The 15,973-nt window shown below is 41.2% G+C and overlaps 1 protein-coding gene across 1 annotated transcript; it reads right to left on the bottom strand.

Moving 5' to 3' along the window:
• Positions 1-377: 377 nt before the first annotated feature.
• On the bottom strand, positions 378-15,527 carry LOC133161192 (rap guanine nucleotide exchange factor 5-like). Its single transcript, XM_061289487.1, has 18 exons — positions 15,186-15,527; positions 11,987-12,117; positions 11,339-11,439; positions 8,858-8,936; positions 8,643-8,787; positions 8,465-8,562; positions 6,388-6,418; positions 6,233-6,311; positions 5,278-5,427; positions 4,872-4,969; positions 4,320-4,442; positions 4,041-4,219; positions 3,505-3,595; positions 3,364-3,414; positions 3,093-3,180; positions 2,957-3,021; positions 2,841-2,895; positions 378-2,767 (listed from the first exon to the last, which is right to left on the bottom strand). The coding sequence occupies exons 1-18, from the start codon at positions 15,363-15,365 to the stop codon at positions 2,649-2,651; spliced, it is 1,863 nt and encodes a 620-aa protein (XP_061145471.1). The 5' UTR covers positions 15,366-15,527; the 3' UTR covers positions 378-2,648.
• Between the last annotated feature and the right edge of the window lie 446 nt (positions 15,528-15,973).

Here is a 15,973-nt window from a genome sequence, read left to right as displayed (position 1 = left end):
GCTCATGTTATCCTGTTGAACCTTTCGCCTGAGATGGTTCAATCCATCTGTGATTTGTTGGGAGCTTATGTCTCCATTTTAGACCATGTAATTCTGGATCGGGAGCATATTTTATTGGAAGGTCAAGATTAAAAAAAGCTCTCTGGTTGCCCTCTACTAACTGAATGATACACAATGCCGTCTGGAGAGTTCCCGGCCTGAATTCCCAGGAGATGATGTGCATGGTTGCTATTGACTTTTAAATGAGGTGCATTTGACATTGACCTTTTGTACCGCTTGGGCAGAATACTAACAGATGAGTGTAATTCATTCAGCCCGGAGCCTGAAGAAGAAACCCATTCAAAGCCATTGATAGCTTTCAGTGAGACAGCAACACATCAGATTACACATCTTTTATCTGTTCTCTGTCCAGATGAACCAAAATAAATCAAAAGGTCTAACCAGACTTCTAATTGTACAAAATAATGGGTGAACATATTAGAGAACAAATAAATTGGGTAAATAATGAATATTTTTTTCACAATAACAGTTACAAGTTACAGCAGAAAATTAGTCCGCCTGCTTTTTTAAACACTAATGGCTGAGTTTCTGCTATATCCGCCCTGCTTTCTTTGCATGCGCAGACAGAATTGTGGAGGGTGACAGATTGACTCTGTGGTTTGTATCACACACACACAGGAAATGAAGAACTCGTCTTCTCTGTCGTGTCCCTTCATTTCCCTCTCTTCCTCTCATTAGCGTCCCGCAGTTGCTAGCCAGTCATTTGATGACAGGGAAATGATAACGTGCCCAACGTATTAGGGCAGAAATGGCAGGGTACATCGGGCCAGACGCAGCAGGCACCGGGCGGGCCACACGTGCCTCGTGTTAAAAAGGCTAACAAGGACACCTGGTTAATGTCAGTAAAATTGGGTGCTGATGGATAACGGTGGAAATTTCAATTTGGTGCAATTTATATTGAAAATTTGTGTACTCCATGTTCAAAATAAACATCCAGTTTGTCAGTCAATACACTCATTGGTTATGTACGACAGTCACAATTTTGAATTGTCTGCTTTTAAATTCTCCGCTTCCCAGGTGAAATATGATTTCGTATTTTTTTTTCTTCATTTTTCTAACAACTTTGTGCCTCAGTATTGTTTTACAGTTGCAGAGGACGGAGTGGCAAGAGTGGTTTGGCATTAGGAGGTGAGTTTTTCTTTCTTCTTTTTAATTGTTGTAATATAAACATGTATTTCATATTTACTCAGGTTGCTTTTATGAAAAATGTTTTATCTGCTGCACACTAGGCCAATCTGTGGTTTGCCACAGACCAGTCGAAAAAGTCTAAATAAGTTGAGACAATAGAAATAAATTATTCTGAAACAAATAAATAGGATATGCTCAAACATTATTTCATGAATACAAGTACAAATACAAAAAAATATGCATTGTGTAACAGTCATGACTGAAAATATACAAATAAATGGAATATAATATACATTCTACCGAGTCTGAACTCAAGATACATCTAGGGCAGCAGCAATGAGTTGTTTTAAGTTAGGAAATGTATTTTTTTTTCATGACTTCTCACTAACTATACGCAGAACCTCTTGAAATTCATTTTCACATTTTCCCCTAAAGAGACCGTTAATATCACCTCTATCTTCTCCCTACAGCACGACACTATACATGTAAACGAGACTAGATGGTCAAATGTGGCTTTGCGGCACTCCATGGACAACGATGCACTTTTATATTGCAGTCTGAAGAAAGACTTCTGAGTGAGTACAATATGCAAATGAGTTTGTCTGCTGCTTAATTACTGATTGTCCACAGCATTTATTTAAATGGGATTCTTTTTAAAATGGTACTAATGTACTTGACTTTTCACCCACACATTGTTACATCAACGTTCTGCACTAATACCGTAAACTGTTCGTCCTTACCTAAGCACAAAGACTAATAACTTGGAGTAGGATTTGTGATTTACCAGGAAGGCTTAAACTTTCTTCTCGTAGTTATGACTGTAGTTCTTCACCCATCAAAACCAACTGCAGAATTATTTTTGTACTCTCATAACAAAATACATCTTTACTAAAATACTCTTAATTTGTCATCGTCATTCTGCCATCATAATAAATTATAGTGGCTAGCTGTCTGCTAAATAATTACTTTTTAGGAGGCAATTAAAAATGAGCTGTAGCTTTTGTTTGAATAGAAGAACCTTCTTATCAGGACCTGTCTTGGCTCGTTGGCTAAACAAGTGTGTGCTTTGAGAGATCATCAGGAAATTGTCCAGTTTTACATCATTGCTTCAAAAGTTAATATTATTCATCTATTTTAGTTAGCAAAGCTGCAGTTATCCTGCGTTATCTCATGTCAAATGTGCCTTAACTCGCTTTAAAAACCTAAAAGATCCATTTGCCAAATGCTGCTGAAACAGTTTTGACTTCTGCAAGTTGGCTGCAGATAAATAATATGTTATGTCTGAATGGATGAACCTTTACAAATAGACTCGGTAACAAAAACAACACTTGTCTTTGTCTCCTGTGTCAGACAAGCGTTTCCTGATTGACTAGCTCTCTCTGGTGGTCGTCCGGCCGTGTGACCTCAGATTGCTGACATGGTCCTGAGTGTTTGAAGAAGCCTACGGTAAGTCTTTGCTTTCAAGTCCGAGGCTCCAGCCTGTGCGACAGTTCAAACAGGGTCTGCTGATTGTCGATGATGTGAAGGTTATCCATGTAAGCGCGCACGTCTGAGTTGCTCTTTGGGCTCATGCCGTTTCCTAGAGTGAAAGAGGAGAACATTTTTCTTCATCATGTCATTGCCACAGGTTGGCACAAAGTGGGAGTACTGACCCAAATGATCTTTCTGACTCTGTCTGATGAGGCGGACCGTGTCTGCTATCATGTGCTGGTGAAGAAATCAGCGTGTCAGAAATCAGTGTGATTTGAAAGTCCCTTCCGTGACTTACCAGCTTTTCAAAGTTTACTAGATTATCATGGAAAGTCTTGTTGCCTTCATGGATGAACGTTATATCTACAAGAGAGAGAGCGAGGTGTCGTCTCAGTATCTTGAGACATCTTCCGTCTTGGTAATGATGGTGGTACCTTTAAGTAGCAGAGGAAGAAAGGGAATCTTTGGCGCCTTCATCTTCTTGAACATGTCCCTGTAGGCTTTATGGTTCAGCGAGGGATCCTATGAAGACATTTTCAAAACAGAAATGTGGGATGTGCATGCACATGGGTGCTTCTGTTTTTCATCCTAGTGTCAGTGAAACACTCTAAAAAAAAAAAAAAAAACTATTGTACTGAAACTAACTTTTCTGCAATATTCTATTTTATTGAGTTACACTTGTGTAGAGTAGACATTGTTACTTACCGTGATGCTCTCCAGCTCAGAAAAGAGCTTTTTGAATTTCCCAGGAATTTTCTGAGGGAATAAAAAATGACAATACGTGCATTACAAAATTGTCAAGAAGAGAGAGAAATAATATGTATGTTATTAATTTGTGATTTCTACCTCCCACGTCTGACTGAGGCGGCTGACAGCAGCAGTGTTCAGGCCCATTATAATAGCAAAGAAACAATGAAGATTCCGCTGTGCCTTGCAGCTGCCAAATGATATGCAGTGCACAATTAGTGGTCAGAGCAAACATGGTTATGCAGTACATTGATAAGCCACTAGAGAGCAGCATTCCCACAACTACGTATGCCGGCTACAGTTTTCACTTTTTCACATTTGGCCTACATTTATTCAACTGCTGGTGGGGACAGGTGGGACATTGTGGGCTTTAGATGCATAAATTAAAAGTTAAAATATTAAATACAATATATATTTAACAATAGTATGTACATCAATTGATACCTAATAAAATACTCTTTCAACTTCCTTTCCCCTGAAGTAGGGCATCCCCCCCCCCCCCCCCTGTCTTTGGAAGGTGTCTATTTGAGGAACAATGTTCATTTAAGCAGATAATACACTCCGTAATTAATTGGTTCATTTATTAACCTGGAGGTCGTTATTTGAGGAAATACAATGATTGGACGGATGCTTACTGGGCAGCTATCTTGATGAACTTCTTGATGAGCTGTACTCTTTGGCAGAGGGCAGTGCACACCAGCACTTCAGTCATCACCCATAATTGGATCTCATTAAAGCGCTGAAGTAGCAACTCTAGCGCCGCCGTGTGGTTTCCATTGGTATGACGTCTGAAGGTGAAGTAGATCAGCTCTTGCTGCAAGAAATGGTAACACGGCCCATGAATGAGGCAGGATGAGGTCGCGAGGGATGTTTCTAGACAACCCTAGCAAATTATGTCAGGTTCTGGTACAAACCTCGTGAATGGAGTCAAACATGGCCCAGTCAATGTTGCTGAATGCTACAGCAACATCCCATGTGTTTAAACTAAGCATATGAGCAGTCCTCTGTTGCAGTTTTGAGTTTTCTGTGAACGGGTTCTGAGGAGGGATGAAGAAAAAAAGAAAGACATTTTGCACTAGTCTTGAGACATACTGTACTGGATGTATCAAACACATAATAAATTATTTACAAGTTAGTTCATGCCTTAATTTGAATCATTTACCATTTTAGATAATTCTATGCTTCAGTGTTACAATATTCCTACCAATACAACCTTACTCTGAAGAGAGTATATTAGAATAATTATTTTTTTAATGTTCATAATGATTTAAAAGCGCTGGGGGCTGAAATAAAAAAATATTGATAGTAATTATCAAATCCAAGTCGCTGTGCAGCAAAATGCAATTTGAAGGGGACACAATGCTGTACTGACTAATTATTTATTCATTTGGTGAAATCTAGCGCATTTTTGATTATTTTTCCCAAAATGGTATCGTGAGATGACTGATGACCGATGTTCTCCCTACCAGGACTTCACCCAGATCCTTTCTGCAAACATGCAGCCTTCCCACTGGCTGCAGGGAAGGGGAGAAAAGTGTGTCATGAGGCTGCAGAAGGAGTCTGCCTACAGGAGAGGGAAAAAATGCATCACATATCACAAGTGGCGGACATCAGCCAAGCTCTGTCAAGCCGTTTACAAGAGGTAGGACCCCTACTTGGAGGAAGATAGACACTGACTTAACTGTTTATTGATCGACTGTAGAACAATTTGGCACCTCATGCTTGGCTCCAATATATGGCAAAGCACGTATAAAATCAATTTTTCCTTTTTAATAGGCTAATGGACAATTATTGCATATAGTATACACAATAGTAAATACCTAGTCACAATTGTTGATACAAGTATTGTACTGGATTGTGTAATGTGTTTACCTCCAGTATAAGTGACGGCCACCAGCGCCAGTTCATTCTGGGAAAGGCCCATTCTCTCAGCCACTATTTGTAGCAAGTCCTGAGCCACAGCACCAGGATGGGCCCTCATGCTCAGGTAGGAGTCCATCGTGATGTAAACATGACAAGGTACTGCAAAGATGGAGTGTTTTGACAAGGTAAAAATAAATGAATTAATTAAAATTAAAAAAATTGATGGATGGATAAAAACAAAATGAATAAATAAATAGATTATTTGTAGGTTGGCCTTGCAGACTACATTGATCACTCTTTGTTTGCTAACAACTTGGCAAACAAAATTCAGGCAGCTGAGAGAAGCAATACAAAATTGCTCAACAGGTATTTTTCTTACGTATTTTTATTTATTTATTTAATTGGTTGTACATTCCAAAAGATAGTACGTCAACCTTTAACCTTATACATTTTGTCTTAAGTTTTTGGTATAAGAGATACGACAACCATCGAGCTAACCAAACGCAAAATAAATGTATTAGTTTATTTTCCTTGCCACTTATCACATATTTTTTCAAAGTAAGATTCTTATCAAAAACTAAATAATTTCTGCGCTCTACTTACTTGAGACCAAACGTCATATTGATATTCTGCCTTTTTTCTCATCAGTGTTCTACCACTTGCAATCTTTCTCACTCACATCCCGGGGACTGCACGCTGTTTTGTGTTTTTTAGTTTTCAAACACAGCAGTTGTCACGATCCCTAAATTAGCACTTCCCTTGAGAGGCTTCCTGACAGCACGACATGCTGTAGCGACCTGCGTTTGCATTGTTGTTCGCAGCCGGATCATAACTCAGGAATGTGCATGCCTAACTGTCGCGTTCACTCCCTCGTGAGAATTCCCATTGTGCTGCTTCTGCTGAGGATCATGCCTCATCAGAACCGGAACAACCTATGATGTAAGGAATGCATGTGTCTTTTTACCTTGCTTGGTCTGTCTGTGCGTGGCTTTGGACAGGACTCCGTTCTCTTTCAGGCTTAATTGGTGGAATAGTGCTTTGCTCTGGAAGAAGGGAAATAAAACACTGAGAGTCCATTTTCTAGAGAATGGCCCATTTAGTTACATCACCTTCACTCACCTTTCTTTGAGGTGAATATTCCTCCACCGTACTGAGAAAGAAAAAAAAAAGAATAGATAAATAATAATAAAGCTCCAACCAATGCACTCGGCATCAACCACGAGATGGCCATGGACCGTTCCCGGTGGAAGAAAGCCATATTGAGAACCCAGTCCAACCCAGCGGCGCCTGGAAAGCGGACTTTAAACCGATGATGATGATGATGAACCAACATGGACCCAAAATTCTTATTATATAGCCCCTGAAGTGGAGCTTGTTTATTTTCCCACTGTCTAATCAAAGTCTATGTGTGTTGTGGGTTCACTTCATTATTTCAAGTCCATGTCAAGAAGGTGAAAGCAGATTTTTTTTCCCCCCCCTCCAAGACCTATTTATTTATTCACCCTCTTCTCCACAGTTAGTCCTGATGGATGGCTATGCTAGCTGGCCCTGTCTATTAGGTGCCTTTGCATCACAATAGGCATGTTGGCACAAAGCCGATCCTAAGGGACCTACTGGCCGGACTGCAGCTGTCCTTGGCCTCATGAAAATATATGATTAAAATATAAATTTGAAGGAAGCCTTATGAAAGAATTAGGGAGAAGTAACGCGGTTAAGTTACTTAGCTTTGAGGAGCGCACGGAAAAGCTTAGTCTGCATTCTGCAGCACAAAGCAGCTAATCTTTTGCTCCCAATGGGCCTCATTGTTAAAAGGCCATAAATAGTAGAGTATGTCACTTAGTGCCACCCACACAAAGTGTACTGGTTGTGGTGGGTCTCCCTCTCTGGATGTAAGCGAAAATGAGTCACTGGCAGAAAAAAAAAGCAGCAGCAGCATCAAGCGAGACCATTTGCACTGGATCCAAATGGGCAGGCGGACAGAGACTCCCCAGGGAGACTCTGATTGGAGGCTGCGGTCCGGGGAAGGGATTAGGAGAAGCAGTCACACATGGAAAAGTGTTTGTCAGCTGGGGGATTGTCACCTTCACCAAGGAGGTTGTGTTTGTTTGGTAGTGAGCAGGAAACTACTAAACCAATTTGTCCAAACTAGTGCAGAATACAGTAATTGCCAATGTTCTTCCACGAGAGAGCAGAAAATATTATCAACCAAATTGAGTTGGGTTAATCAGATCCACATTTCAGACCATGTGGAAAAAAGAGGCAATATTATGATTATCCTAGCAAACATACAATCTTCTGTGACATTTGTGCTTGGAGGTAATGGGGATTTTTGTTTTATCTATTTATCTTTTTTTTAAAAAAAATATTTTGTTATTTATTTAGTTATTTTGTTATTTATTAATTCATTAATTCTTTCATTTTGTTATTTTTAAATGCCGCCATGTTTGGTTATTTTTAAATTGCCGTTGTGTAAAAAAAATGTTCATTTGCTCAATGTAGGTTGAGAGTGTAAATGTGTGTGTGTACGCTTGTAAATCTGTTTTGCTTTGAACAGCTCCGAATAATTTGATGAACCTGCAGCTTGTTCCTCGCACATTTTCATGCAGCGAAATGAGACGTTGCAACGAGCCGCCGCCGCTTCCATTGAAGATGAGCTCGCTCGTTATCTCGGAAGGACAGAAAGTGTGCCAAAATGTGGCTATTAAAATTGCAGCCTCGCTTGGGTAACTTCCTGCGCTGCACGCCCTGGGGCGTCCCTCGCTTAACGTAGTAACATCAAAAAGCTTCATCACCAAAAAATATTGACAAAATGTCTCTCAAAATGAATGTTTGCACTTTGCTGCATTATTAATGACTTTCTTAACGGGAATGTTTTGTATCAGACGACGCTTCAGCGTTGCCATGTTCTTCCTTCTCGTCAAGGTACATAAACTTGTCATTCACCCGTCAGCTCGTCTTTATTTTATTCCCTTGATTTATGGATATTCAGCATAAAGGGCTCCCTGACTTTCATATTTTCATGCACAAAAGCCCAGAACACTGCATTTCCTTGCCAGCCTCTAAAAGAACGCATTCATGAGAGAAGAAGAAGCTTTTCCTTTGTGCGATGTGCTTTCCTCTCAGTCCTGCAATCGTTCATAGTTGTAATTGCCTTAGCAGATCATTTTTAATATCGTCTGGTAATCATGTTACTCACTGCCTCCGATGCAACTGGTAGAGCTTCTGCAGCTCCCTCAAATCCTTCTGCAAGCCGGGGTGCTCGTAAAGGTCATCTAGCATGTAACGGTACAAAGTCTGCAAGAAAAAGTCTCTCTTCATTAGACAAACGCTGCCCCCCCCCCCCCCTTTTTTGTGTGTCAACCTTTGTCCTCTACCTTCATGAACACCTTGACATGCTCGTCCTCCCTCAGGAAGTCCTTGCAGAGAAGTAGCCACTGTGACACCAGGTGAACCACTTTCTGTTTCCTCTCCACAATCTCCTTTGTGTCTTCTTTCGATCGGCAGCGCTTGCAACAATAAGTAAGGATAGGTTAAGGCTTCAAGTGTTGATGTTAAACTTGTTAACATTGTTTTTTTTATTGAAGGATATTGTCCCAGAAGAGCTTGACATAAATCACCAGTTGACATAAACACTGGATAGGTCAGAAGAAAGTCATCCAAAAGTGTGTCTGTTGACAGAAACGCATCATTAGAACGCAATTGGACATTTTTCAGTGCTACTGAAGCATTTAAAGTACATATCACTGCCAGTATGACTCATTTATGAAATGGAGTCATTTCAAAGGAGAGCAACATGAGAGACATTTCTGTGAGGATGCTGGAAGTCCGTCGAGCTTCTGATGATGGCTTCCTTCAGCCCCGGTGAGGATTCTCCTCTTCTATTTAGCTTAGCAAGTCCAAACAAGCCCGAGTATAGCTTTATCTTCAATGGCACACACAATAACCATCTCAGCCTGTAAATGTGCTGATAAGCCAATCGCGTTAATGTGTAGGTTGACTCGAAAAACATGATGGAGTTTGACTGATCGTGCGACAGAAAGACGTTTTTATCTTTTTGTTTTTTTTCCCATTTTATTTCATTTTTTTACAAAATCGTACAGCAATGTGGAAAAATATTAAATGTATTTAGATCGTTGTGGTTTTCAAGTCCCAATTTTTATCCGGCTTTTATTGTGTTCTCCAACTTTAAACGTGGAGTCACGTCATGACTAATATAATAAAGCATCACACAATTACTGATCCGCTATTTCAATCATCCGTGGAATCAATTAGGCTGACAATCTTTTTTCTATTTCAATACGTACACATACAATTGATTATCACAGCCTTCATATTAAGCATGTTAATGCGTCACTTATCGACTGCAGCAGCCAACAAGGAGCCATTCTCCATGTGGGAAAAGCATCAAATCTTCTTAGCTGGATCATCTTGAGTTTTTGAACAGAAAATGTTCTTCTCAAGATAGTTCTGTGTGCAGCGTGCATCTAAAATATGAAAAAAAAAATCATGCTGTGCTGCTGGCAGAGGATCAATTCCTGACTCCTTCACAATCTCTCTGTGATTAGCCTCATATATACGGAGATCTTGCAAAAAGCAACTTCAGAGACTCTAAAGCAATAAGTCTTTTGTTTTTTACTTGCAATTCAAAGGATTATATTGAATATTATGTGTATTTTGACTCCTCACATTCTGATGATTAGATGCGAGACAATTTGATGGACAGGGGACAGGGTGCAAGAACAATTACTGAATTCCTCCACAACAGGGGTGTCAAACTCATTTTTGTCACGGGCCGAATTGTAGTCATAGTTTTGAAATCAGAGACTAGTAAAAACTGTTCAAATGGTTTCAAAAGATGAACGGTAATAAAAAAATGCTAACACTATCTCCATTTTAAAAAAGTGAAAACAATTTGTAATTTTAGTAATGACACAAAGTCGATGCAAAATTTGTCTTCGCGGGCCACGTAAAATGATGTGACGGACCGTATCTGGCCCCTGGACCTTAAGTTTGACACCTATGACATCAATTGCTGCCTCATTACTTTTTTTTTTACTGTAGGTGTGTGGCTCTTTGACCTTGGGACCTCACCCCGCATGCTCTCATTTCATGGTGGACACATCTGGATCATTACTCAACACAGACCAGTGAACTTAAAGGTAGGTGTCTTTTTTTTTGTCAATACATGTGCACGGTGTTTTGCTGTTTGTTGATTTTTGCACCAGGAATTGGCTCACAACAAATCCCATGAGACAGCATTGAGATCAATTTCATTCAATTCCTCATCGGAATGAGTAATGATTCCTCATTGACGAGCTTTCCTTGTAACAGACCAAATGTGACCGTCACCATTTACCAGGAATCAAAGTATGTAAATCTCTCGCTCTCTCTCCCGCGTCTCCTTTATTCACTATTTCTCTTCCGAGCTTCAGCAACGGAGTTTCCTCTGCCTTGGCAACAGTGTCACATTATTAGAGAACCTGCTACCACGAAGTGAAGCGGCTGCATTTGTTGACAGTGTGTTGTAAAGATATGCTTGCCTGCTGACTGTATGAAAAAGCTCATTCCCCAAACTGCACATTGATTGCCTTTAATTAGAGGATATTAAAAAAACAAAAAAACAATGGTGACATCCAAGGGTGAGCAGGACCTGAAACTCACCTATTTGCTGTTTGCTCAAGCAAAGGTTTCTTGCTTTGGCGCCATCTTGTGGCATCTTAGTGTCAGGGAACAACGTGGAAGTTAACTGAGGAGCCTCATGTAGATATTTGTTGTATTGTGGAATCCATTGGCTGTATCAGTATAAAACCTTTAGGGAGATATCAAGTGTGCTTTTTGCACCAGCCGGGGAACACTATACCCTAAAACGCAAATTTTTGGAAACCTACAAAATGTCTAGCCAAGATTAGAACCCAGAACCTTTGACTGTGAGGCAGTCTTGCGAATTCTTGCACGCAATAATGACATCACAAACACCTAATGTTAACTATGCATTTTTAAATACTCACATATGTTCTCTAAAGAGGAACCCAAACAAAAACAGAAGTGGGTGGGGGGGTTAACCACCGACCTGAGTCTTTGCCCTGTGTGGCCGGCTGGTCCTCTTCCAGCTTCAGGTCATTCAGCAGGTGTTCCAGGATTTTCCCTGGAGTCCCTGACACCACAGTGTACCTGTCAGACACCACAGAGTCAGAGGACGAGTCCTCATCCATGGAGGAAAGCGAGCGACCGCTGCTCCACTCCTCCTCGCCTTCCGTGCCCTCGTCGTCAATGTAACGGAAGTAGGGCACGTCAAATGTGGGCAGAGTGGACGGCTCTACCCGGCCGGTACTGTCGCTGCTGCTGCCGCCGGTCCCCTCCTCTGACCCTTCCTCATCTTCGTCCTCATCCTCCTCCTGCTCCACTAAAGCGGCGTGCAGCAGCAGCATCTCATCCCGCAGCAGGCTCATCCTTGCCCTCACGCCGGCAATGTTACCGTGGTTACTGTTGCATGCCCCCTTTACGCTGCCATCCAGAGTCCTATGCCCCCCCAACTGATAGTCCAAACAAGTCCCTCTCCCCGAAACGACTTGAACAGGAAGGCTCACAGTTTCATTCTGTTCAGATCCGTATATCACGGTCCTAAATGAGCAGTTGTCAGAGTAATCCAGGGAGAATGACAAGAGGCGGAGAAAGCATCAGTGAGAGAGGCAGGCAGAGATTTGTGGAGTGGCTTTACCTCCGGTTCCCCGCCACCGCCGCCTCCTCCCGCTTGCCTCCTCCCCTCGCTGGTTGTGACGCCATCCTCCGGAGGACCAGAACGCAGCGGCCCCGCTCCTGCACGCGCACTGCCTCGTCAATTTGGACAGGCTGGACATGAGAGATGGAGAGAGGGAGGGATTGTATTATCACCAAGGCGACTCCCACTCTCCCCCCCCGCCGCCCTGCATGTTCTTCAAGCAACACAAATCACCACTGATTTCCATCACAATGCTGTGTCAAAGCCTGCACTGTAAATGAAGCGCAATTTCCACTGATCATTATTCAGGCTGTATCAGTAGGAGCCCATTCACAAATTAACATAAGTGGCTCATACATATTTTAATGACTGATTCCTGATGTCGCCACTATTAAATTATGACTGGTGCCTTCGGAGTCTGCTGTCTCCTACCTGTCTTTATGATTTCAGATCCAGATTTGTCATTGCAAGTCACCCAATCTGCTATAAATCTGAAGCAGGAAAGGTCACCCCCTGTTCTATCTTTAAATCTCATTCAGGGAGGCAGGCAGGTTCTCTTTTTGTACAGCTAACGTGACAGTGTGGGTGGCAAAGGCGCAGAAACTCCAACATTGCAATTAGTTGCACGGAGATAATGTATACAGCAATTATCAGTGTGTTGTGCCAAAAAAAATATCTGTCTGGGGAAGACAAGAAAGGAAAGGAACATTGCAATTTTTTGGCTTATGACTCAACGACTGAAGCTGCTTTTTACAATCATTAGATCAGGAATGAAATTTTGAGCATATTTTCTTTAAATAAAAAAAGATTGAAAATGTCCAACCTGACAGCCAGACTGGGGCTTTGGGCTGGTGTGTTTTTTTTCAGGTTGTAGCAGTGCTACTTGATTGACAGCTGACAATTCAGTACCACGCCCCGGGTTCAGGACGACAAAGCACGACCATTTTTGCAATTCCGCCTCATTTTATCAAGTTGGTGATTCAAATTCATTCGGCTCAGTAAGACCGCTTCTATGTGGTGTGTTAAATTTATTTTCACTTAAATACCTCAAATATACTGCCTCTTTTCAAAACATTACTTTTGCTGCACATTGCCATGGTAACAGACCCAAGTCAACTGATGTGCTGCATACAAATCCCAAATGTCTTTTTGTTGTTCTATCTTGTGCAAAGATTATAAACCACTTGACAAAAGGCAGGTTTGGAAGGATCACAGATATTGGCCATAATGAGGACTTCACTGTATGGTGCACGCACACACATCCTACACTAGTCCAAAGCCCCGCCTCCCCTCACCCGTCAGTCAGTGCTGCACTTGTCTCTGTTGATGCAATTAGCTGTGCAGACACCCTGGTAGTGGATCCTTTTTTTTTTTTTTAGTTAGCCTAATTGTCTTTTGCACAGAAGCGTTCAAGCATCGCTTCAAGACACATTAATAGCCTTAGCAAGTGCAAGTCTTGAGCTCCCTTTGTTTTCATCCATAAGTAAAAGGATTTTTCCGTCTGCTCGCAAAGCAACTTGATCACTATTAAGTGAGTTTGTCAGCATTGCGCCGCTCAATATGCAAACAAACCTTTCCTCACAATGAAATATTGATCTGACTCTCATGCTGCGGCTACTACGACACTCACTGAGCCATGTGGTTAACTCCGTAAAACAAGAATCAGTTCTCTGGAGTCCAGACCTTGACGTGAGCCCAACACTCATCTCGCTCTGAAGTCTCCCCAAAATGGACTTTAGCCGTATTAGAGTAAACACAGATTTTTTTTTAGTCATGTGATTTTTCAATGTTTTATTGTCTCTCCCTTCCAGATGCATTCCGTTGGCTTAGGGACCCTGTCTGCTTAGTGATGCTAGCAAGGAACACTTAAAAGCAATCTGGAAGATGTCAGTCTTGACACAGCTCAGATTTGGTCCAAACTCAAACACCAGCTTGGTTTTCAAAAGAAAAAAAAAAAAAAGCATTTGATATTGATTTGGTTCCTTGCTGAAGCCTCTGTTCAAATCACCAGTGTGCACGCTATGCAAAATATTTGCACATGAATTTGCCAAGAGGAGCAATTCCAAGTAGCCATATCCATCAAAATGACATTGGGAAATAAGACTAAACAAGATTGAAAGTGATTGCATAACAGTCAGAGTGCATTGGACTGCCAAAGTCATGCATTTGCCATCTGGGAACTCTAAGCTCTTTGATGCCCATATTTAGATATGTATATGAGTCACATGGCTGGTATGTGCGCAGCATCATTGGATTACAGTCAACTACCGCATTTCCTAGATAATCTCTATATTTCTAAGATCTGCTATGATGGACATGCTGTAAATATATGTATAGTACATTGGTGTACTTTCTACTATTTAGAGTATATGACGCCATCTGAGAACTTTTTGGCATGCAGAGATTAGTAAAGGCATTGTGCAGACAAATTGTCATTCTGTTGAATAACAACAGATAAAGAGATTTAGTGTTTGGAGAAAAGGTCGAGGACCTGACAAAGTGGACTCCACCCTGGAGCCACATAATGGTGGTCTGGCCCACTTGCGTCAATGCTTCCTGCCATTGTGGCATAGTCGAGTTAGCGTAATCATTCAGGCAGCAGGAAGTTGAGCGCGCCATGATTTTGACCAATCAGAGGCCATTTTGATATTACATGATATCATCTAGCATTGGCTAACTCTGGTGTGATTTCAGAAATATTTTTAATTGACTAAGCCAATCCAAAAATAAAAAATTGATCAAATCTGAGCATACTCCAAAACTATATATATATTTTTTAAATTGACTTTTTATGATTATCACCTTTACAGACAACCAGAATGGATTTACAAGATATGATTCGAGTGGATGGTGTAATGAGGAAAAAGAAGTTTTGTATTTACCGCACAAGCTGCTCAAACTGCAGATTTTTGTGATTTGAAAAATTGAGACCAAGATCATTTCAAAACTCTTTCCACCTGCCACCTACACTTGCAAATGAATTGTTTGAATAAATAAGCTGTACTTTAGTCTTGTGAACTAATATGTAACAATATCAAAGAGTATTGTACTCAAGAGCCAACTTTATAAATACCAACATTTTACTGATGACATCATTCATATTGATACCTCATAGAGAGCAGCAGCCTTTCGCAGGCATTCAAATTCGACATCAACATAATTGAGTTACCAAAGTTTCTCATTGTTCTGTGTCCCTCACCTCATTTGTCCTCTCTTGGCCCTTGCTGTGATTCTGCAAGAAGCGGCAACCATCCTTGGCCAGCCTCTGGACCATCTCCAATCTGGACAGTTCTTCCTTATCATGCAGGATGCACATGCTGCTCGGTTGTAGCGAAGGGGACACGGAGAACATGTACTTCAGACCGCAGTCCCACGACATCACTGGGATAGCGAGGACAACTGGCGCCCGGGAGCTGACTTGCAAAGAGGTGAAAATCACTCTGTTGTAAACTCGATTGTCACTGAAAGCAAAATCCCAGAGAGTCCAGGTGCGTGCGTACAAAAGCAATGACACGCTCCTGTCTCGTCCTTCCCTTGCCTTTCACTACAGGGTGGGGGGGGGGGGGAGTTGGGAACAGGGCAGGTTCAGGAAACATCTGGCTAGCCAAACACACCCAAAAAGGAAGTTGGAGAATCCCTTGAATGCAGGAGAGTCTGGATTCAGGATTGGGCAGGGTGCTTTGTATTGGAAGGTCAAACACTTTGTTCAGTCAAGCACACAATACAATAAGCAAATTCCCATGTAGGATGTTGTTAAATTATAAAGAGCCATTTTTACTACTTTCATGAAGTTGAGATAAGGTTACGAAATAATCTTTGGACAGGGTGCTTATCAGATTATTTGATAATTAATATATTTATTTTAATTTGCTCATTGTTTTTAGGGTTACTGTGAGATTAAAGGAATGACCAAGGGCATTCATTTTTCCCATATGACCATTTTATCTATTAGAGTCCTATTGATTTGTCTGCAGTCAGCAGCAAATG

The sequence above is a fragment of the Syngnathus typhle genome, linkage group LG10, assembly GCF_033458585.1.
Source record: "Syngnathus typhle isolate RoL2023-S1 ecotype Sweden linkage group LG10, RoL_Styp_1.0, whole genome shotgun sequence".
In the NCBI taxonomy this organism is placed as follows: domain Eukaryota; kingdom Metazoa; phylum Chordata; class Actinopteri; order Syngnathiformes; family Syngnathidae; genus Syngnathus; species Syngnathus typhle.
This window is presented reverse-complemented; position numbering and strand designations above follow the sequence as displayed.

Excerpts from the sequence above, each read along its gene's own strand:
- LOC133161192 (XM_061289487.1), bottom strand. The coding sequence starts at position 15,365 with ATGTCGTGGGACTGCGGTCTGAAGTACATGTTCTCCGTGTCCCCTTCG. Across the intron at positions 4,970-5,277 it reads GGCCGTCACTTATACTGGAG|GCAGACTCCTTCTGCAGCCT; the intron begins GTAAACACATTA and ends CCTCTCCTGTAG. Across the intron at positions 2,896-2,956 it reads TAGTAAACTTTGAAAAGCTG|CACATGATAGCAGACACGGT; the intron begins GTAAGTCACGGA and ends TTTCTTCACCAG.